The sequence below is a fragment of the Propithecus coquereli genome, unplaced genomic scaffold, assembly GCF_000956105.1.
Source record: "Propithecus coquereli isolate 6110/MARCELLA unplaced genomic scaffold, Pcoq_1.0 Scaffold194, whole genome shotgun sequence".
Classification (NCBI taxonomy): Eukaryota; Metazoa; Chordata; class Mammalia; order Primates; family Indriidae; genus Propithecus; species Propithecus coquereli.
In genome coordinates, this window is record NW_012144300.1 from 1,818,529 (window position 1) to 1,825,584 (window position 7,056).

Here is a 7,056-nt window from a genome sequence, read left to right on the forward strand (position 1 = left end):
GTCTTTTTAGTTCCGTTGCCCACTTTTTAATGGGATTATTTGGGTGATGGTTTTTTGGTCTTGTTTTTGCTGTTGAGTTGTTTGAGTTCCTTGTATATTCTGGATATTAGTCCTTTGTTGGATGAATAGTTTGCAAATATTTTCTCTTACTCAGCAGAGGTTCTTCAGTACATCAGTTGTTTCCATTGCCGTACAGAAGCTTTTTAGTTTAACATAGTCCCACTTGTCTATTTTTGTTTTTGTTACCTGTGTTTTTGAGGTCTTAGCCACAAAATCTTTGCCCTTAGACCAGTGTCTAAGTGTCCTGGTGCGTTTCTCCTATATTTTCTTCTAGTTTCATAGTCTCATGTCTCATGTTTAAGTCTTTAATCCATTTTGAGTTGCTTTTTATATATGGTGAGATGTACGGGTCGTTTCATTCTTCTGCATGTGAATATCCAGTTTCCCCAGCACCATTTATTGAAGATGTCCTTTCCCCAATGTATGTTCTTGGCACTTTGTTGAAAATCAATTGGTTGTAAATAGGTAGATTTATTTCTGGGTTCTTTATTTTGTTCTATTGGTCTGTGTGTCTGTTTTTATGCCAGCGCCATGCTGATTTTGTTACTATAGCAAAGTGTATTTCCATGTCAGATAATGTGATGCCTTCAGCTTTGTTCTTTTTGCTCAGGATTGCTTTGGCTGTTTGGGCTCTTTTGTGGCGTCAATGAATTTTAGCATTGTTTCTTCTGTTTCTGTGACAAACGTCATTGATATTTTGACAGGGATTGCATTGAGTATGTAGATTGTGAAGGAAATCAAAGTGTTTTTACCCCAGAATATATTTCTTTGACATATTTTGAGATGGCTGCCAAAAGGCTAGCAAACAGAAGTGGGCCTGCAAAGCTGCCTTTTGTGGGGGATATTTGCATCTGTAGAGAATCTGCACTGATGCAGCCAGGCCTTCCCTTGTCCACATCTGGGAAAGATTAACTGAGAGTCTGACATCTTTAAAAGTCTGAAAAGAAACATGTATCATCTCTTCTCTCTGAGGGTGGCTGCCTCAGCTCCCAGTTGAAGCCCTGAGGTTTCACATGTATAACAAGGTGACTTTTGCTAGCCAAGTTTTCTCTCCCACCCATAACCTGTCTTACCACTAAAACCTGATTTACTACCATAACCTGTTTTTGGCCATGCTCTCTGAGCCAGCATTCTCTCTGTAACCTCAAAATGATATATAAGCTTTTGCACTCCATTGGGAGACTGGGTCTTCATTCCAAAGGCTCCTGTGTATATACATTTCATAAATTTGTATGCCTTTTCTTCAATTAATCTGCCTTTTGTGAGTTGATTTTTCAGTGAACCTTCACAGGGCAAAGGGTTAGTTTCCTCCCTGGCCCCTACAGTTGCCTTTGGGTAGTATGGGCATTTTTATAATATTGACTCTTCTGATCCATGAGCGTGGGATTTCTTTCCATTTGTTTGTGTCCTCCTCGGTTTCTTTCATCAGTATTTTATAGTTTAGAATGCTTCACAAATTTGCATGTCATCCTCATGCAGGGGCATGCTAATCTTCTCCATATCATTTGGATTTTGGTATATGTGCTACTGAAATGAGCATTTGAAGAACTTTTCTCATGGGATCTTTTCAGCTGTTCCTCCCACCAGGCTTTCTAGGCCTACTGTTTAACTAACTGTGCTCTTGGGGGCTCTCTTTTTACCATTATCTTGGAGACTCCTTTTAGCTTCTTATAGGAACTTCTGTTTCCTGGGTGTCATGTCTTTGTCACGCCCTTGTTTTTGATAGAGCACATCTTCAGTGATTTCCTGAGGGTTTGGGGAAGAAAAATTTGAGGCCATGCATTTCTGGAGGGATCTTTATTCTGTCCTTATGTTTGGTAAGATTTTGGTTGAATATAGATTGAGATTAGAAATAATTTTCATAATTTTGAAGACAATTCTCCATTGTAGACTTTCTGGTTTCTAGGATTGCTTGTGAAGTCTGTCTTGATCTTTGCTTTTTGACCTATTTCTCCTTTCTAAAATCTAGTTAGAATCTTTTTTTTAACTCCATTGCTCTGACACATCCAGGACATGCCTTAGTGTGGGTCCTTTTTTCTTTTTTTGATACAGAGTCTTTCTCTGTTGCCCAGGCTAGACTGCTGCCGTGGCATCAGCCTAGCTCATAGCAACCTCAAGACTCCTGGGCTCAAGCAATCCTCTTGCCTCAGCCTCCCCAAATAGCTGTGACTAAAGGCATGTACCACCACACCTGGCTAATTTTTTCTATTTTTAGTAGAGAAGGGCGTCTCACTCTTGCTCAGGCTGATCTTGAACTCCTGAGCTCAAGCAATCATCCCACCGTGGGCTCCCAGAGTGCTAGGATTATAGGCGCCCAGCCCCTGTGGGTCCATTTTTATCCATTGATTGTGTAGAGAATGCAGCATGCTCTTTTGTGAACTTCAATTCTTGGGAATTTTCTTTAATTATTTCTTTGAAGATTTCGCCCCTCAATCATTCATTCATTCATTCTTTTTGAGTTTTTTTTTGTTTTTTTTTTTTTAGCTTCTATTCTCTCATTTTTTCTACCTTTTGTACTTTCTGAATAGATTTCTCTGTCTTTTTATTAATACTACTGCTTCTATTGAAATTTTACTTCCATATGACTTTAATTTCCAGGTGTTCCTTTTTGTTTTCTGGATGTTTCATTTTTATATTCCTCTGGTTTTGTTTTCATGAATGTAGTGTTTATTGGTCTCTTAAGGACGTTAATGGTGAGGTTTTTGTTTCTTTTTTTTTTTTTAAGTTTTGTTTCCTTCTTAGTCGGTGTTCTCCAAGTTGTTTTTCTCTATTGTTATTTTGGTCTCGGTGTTTCTTCATTTGTCTCTTAGAAGGAAATATTTAATAGGAACTTAGGAACAGAAGCTATGTCACAGGTAGCTGCCAGACAAGATGGTGTTTCTTACTAAATACTATCTTCAAATGTCTGGTACTCCTTGGTATCTAGTCATAGTTTTATGAGTGTAGGATACCTAAATACCACTTGAATCCTTTGTACCTTGATAGGCTTACAGATGTCGAATTTCATTACAGGTTTATCTAGCTTTATTTTACTTGGGAAAATTAGGATGGTTAGTATCATTAGGTCTTCCTTCTTAGTCTGTCAGATTCCCCAGAGAAGATGCTTCCAATCTCCTGCTTGGTATATCAGAGAACTTCTGCTTACCAGTGTTCTGTGAGCCAAGTTAGGGAGGATGGCTAGAGTTCTCTGTATTGATGATATCAACCTACTCTTAATTCCTATTTTCAATATGATGTTCTTGCCCTAAGGGGCAAGAACACTATGCATTTTGTGCCCCAGTCCAGAGACTTCTCCAAAGAATAAATTATTGTTCTGCTGGGATGAAAGAGAATTACCATCTTGTTTGGTGTTGGGGAGGGATAGGTCTTGGTATCTACTTCTTATACAGATATTCTACCATCTTTCCCTTTTTTTTCTTTTTCTTTTTCTTTTTTCTTTTTTTTTTTTTTTAGTCCCACCTTCATTTTCACTTCCAGAGGTACCTGGAACCTAAATCTTTTGGGTATGTTTAGTGTAAACGGAATTGCTTCTGTACTTTCCCTGCTGCTAGTGTAGTATCAGCTCCAGTCAGCCTTCCGGCTTCTAAACTTTGTTGTTGTCTCCTCTCTCCCCATCTTTGTGAAAATCCCCTTACTGTTGTTTTAATGCGCTTTTCAAAGACGATAGAGCTTAATATGTTGATTCTACTATCTTTAACAAAAAATCTACTCTACCCTTTTTTCCTTGGTCCTGAGTGAGTTGTGTGATTTGTTGGAGGTGCCAAGTATGTACTACTGTGTGTCAGTGGAGAAAATATTTTTGTTTTTCTTTAGATTAAGAGACCATAAGGGATCTTAACCATTTACATGTTTTTATATGTAGAGGTCAGCGTCATTACTAAAAAACTATCATTTTGCCCTAACGAAGTACTTTTGCTTTAACTATTGTAGGTTCGGTTTTCCAATTTGGCAGCAGCACTACAAATTTCAACTTCACAAACAATAATCCATCAGGAGTGTTCACATTTGGTGCAAATCCTAGCACATCTGCAGCCTCAGCCCAGCCTTCAGGCTCAGGGGGCTTTCCTTTTAACCAGTCTCCAGCAGCATTTACATTGGGGTAAGAGAACTTTTTGTTGCAATGCAGAATTTACATTGGTAAGAGTGCGTGCATGTGTGTGTTTTGTTTTTAAAAGTCACCAAGATGCAATATAGTTTTGATAAAATTAAATACGTTTTCCAACATCAATTTACCACATTACAATTTGGTGGATGATATTATAGCCTGAGAAAAATAGCAGTATGGTATGTGTGCTAGGTGTAGCATCAAATGTGTTTAACAGTGTCTTTTTTTTCCTTGCCTTGTTACTGGTCACATTAAACGTTTTGATTCTGAAATTTTGCTCTGGGCATTGTGTTAGATTATAAAGTCTTTATTTTCACAGGTCAAATGGGAAAAATATGTTCTCTTCTTCTGGAACTTCAGTTTCTGGTCGCAAGATTAAGACTGCTGTTAGACGCAGGAAATAAAGGTCACATTGGTGTGTTATACACAAGAATTTTAACAACAGCTGGTGCCCTGCTTTCAGATACTGGATTGTGCTTTGTGATGGGGTTTTCTGAAGTCAGATCTGCCTAAGGACTTCTTTAGTTTTTGGAATTTTCCTCCTTTCTCTTTCTTTATGGAAGCCCCGTCCCCACCTCACCCACCCTCTTTTTAAAAAATAATAGCTAGACTGGTGACTGATTGTTCAGCAAAAATATTTTATCATCCAGCAGATTATTCACTGATTTGACATAGTCTGGCTGTACCCAGGAATGGAGCCTGCACGGCAAATGGCTTTGTATAGAACTTCTTTGTCTGCACCACTATATGCGTTGATAAGCATTTGTGGAATGCATTGAAATTGTAATTATATCTGAGGAATTCTGTATAGATTAGAATTCTGTATAGATTAGAGGATGTTGACTGATTTCTATGCCGAGTTTGTGCTGGTGTATGTGTGAAATGAGTGAGTTGGGTGTATTGTGCACTAAAATTTTCTGATAGAGGAAGCCTGATTAAAGAATGGTCCCTGCTAAGGACTTGTTAGATCTAGTTCGGTTTCCATTTAATAATTATATGCTATTTCTATATTTTCATTCTTCTATCACCTGTCTTGCCTTTTTCATTATTTTATTATGAAACTTGTGTAAATACAATTTTGTTTCTGTACTTTTTTGGCATAACATAAATCTGTGAACTTGAAATTTGAATTTTATGTTAGAAATTTTTTTGTTGTTTAGTCTTGTCTCAGATTTTATTATGTAAATCCCATTATTCAAAGTTGCCTAAATCCATTTAGAAATCTTTAAAAAAAAAAAAAAGATATTAAAGTATATTTTAAAGTGTTTCTCACACTTTGACTTAGGTGCAGGATTCACTCATTCTCATTTCATTCATTCACTCATTCTCATTCTCATACTATGACTTTCTTTCCTATACAGAATTTGTTTCTCTGACATCAATGATTCCCTCTCTTTGTTAACATTTTCTTTGTACCCATCGCTAGTTAAAATCTTAACTCCCGTTCTGTCATTTCTATAAGTCTCTGTTCATAATTTTTACACACATTAAGTTTTTTCAATATTGGAATGAATTATTTTTTCCTTAAAGAAAAATACTGTTATTCAACCCCAGATTAAAACATGCCACTTTACGTAAAGAACAATCAGTTGTATAAACTTTAAAAAAAAAAAAAAAGTCAACTTTTGGAAATTTTCCTTACAGTTGAAGAATTGAGAAAAAGCTAAAAAAGCACTAAAAATTGTAGTCACGTTGTTGCTGAAATTTGGGGGAAAACAGCATTTCAGAGTTGTGGTCCTCAGTTCTTCTGTAACAAGGTGGAATATGTTAGAAAGTCCTAGGCTCTGGGTAGCAGCATAATTATCAAAAAAGGCCATACTTCAAAGTCTAATGAAAATCATTCCCACAGAAAGCACAAAGTACTCATTTTGCTATGCATAGAAACATAATTTCAGTAATAATCAAAAAGCATTTCTGATAAAGATTAAAACTTTACATTTTTAATTGATACATAATATTTGTATATATTTATGGAGTGCATGTGATATTTTGTTATGTGAATTCAATGTGTAATGATCAAATCGGTATGTAGGATATCTGTCACCTCAAACATCATTTCTTTATTCTAGGAACAGCTTACATCTTCTAGCTATTTTGAAATATATGTTGTTAACTATAGTCACTCTATTGTGCTGTTGAACACTAGAACTTATTCCTTCTATCCATTTTGGTGCCCATTAACCAACCTCTGTTCACGCCCCCCACCACCTCCCCTACGCACACCCTTTCCAGCCTCTGACAATCCTCATTCTGTTCTTTACCTCCATGAGATCAACTTTTTTTTTTTTTAAAGCTCCCACATGTGTGTGAGAACATGCAATATTTGTCTTTCTGTGCTTGGCTTATTTCACTTAACATATGACCTCTAGTTCAAACCATATTGCTGAAAACAACAGGATTTTATGTTATTTTTTATCGCCAAATAGTATTCCATTGTGTATATATACCATATTCTTTTTATCCACTGATGGAAACTTAGGTTGCTCCTATATCTTGGCTATTGTTAATAGTGCTGAGTAGACATGGGGGTGCAGGTATCCCTTTGATAATATTGATTTCCTTTCCTTTGGATAAATAGCCAGTAACGGGATTGCTGGATCATAAGGTAGTTGTTTTTAGTTTGAGAAACAGCCATACTATTTTCCGTAATGGCTGTACTAATTTGCATTGCTACCACACCAACAGCGTGGTGTTACCCTTTCCTTGTTAGCATTTTTTTTTTTTTTTTTTTTTTTTTTATGAGACCGAATCTCTCACTGTTGCCCTGGCTAGAGTGAGTGCCGTGGCGTCAGCCTACTTCATTAAACATGGTCTCCGGGTTCAATCATTTAATCATTAGCCTGATTTTAAATAGATGGCAAGTCCCAAAATCCTGTTCGTTTTTTTTTTTT

General features: G+C 36.6%; 1 protein-coding gene across 1 annotated transcript in view; it reads left to right on the top strand.

Moving 5' to 3' along the window:
• NUP153 (nucleoporin 153kDa) overlaps positions 1–5,295 on the top strand; it is a 98,573-nt gene extending 93,278 nt beyond the window's left edge. Inside the window, exons 20-21 of the mRNA XM_012643253.1 lie at positions 3,991–4,159; positions 4,485–5,295. Of these exons, the coding sequence (XP_012498707.1) occupies positions 3,991–4,159; positions 4,485–4,569 (254 nt within the window). The 3' untranslated portion in view covers positions 4,570–5,295. The remainder of the gene's footprint in view (positions 1–3,990; positions 4,160–4,484) is intronic.
• Positions 5,296–7,056: the final 1,761 nt, after the last annotated feature.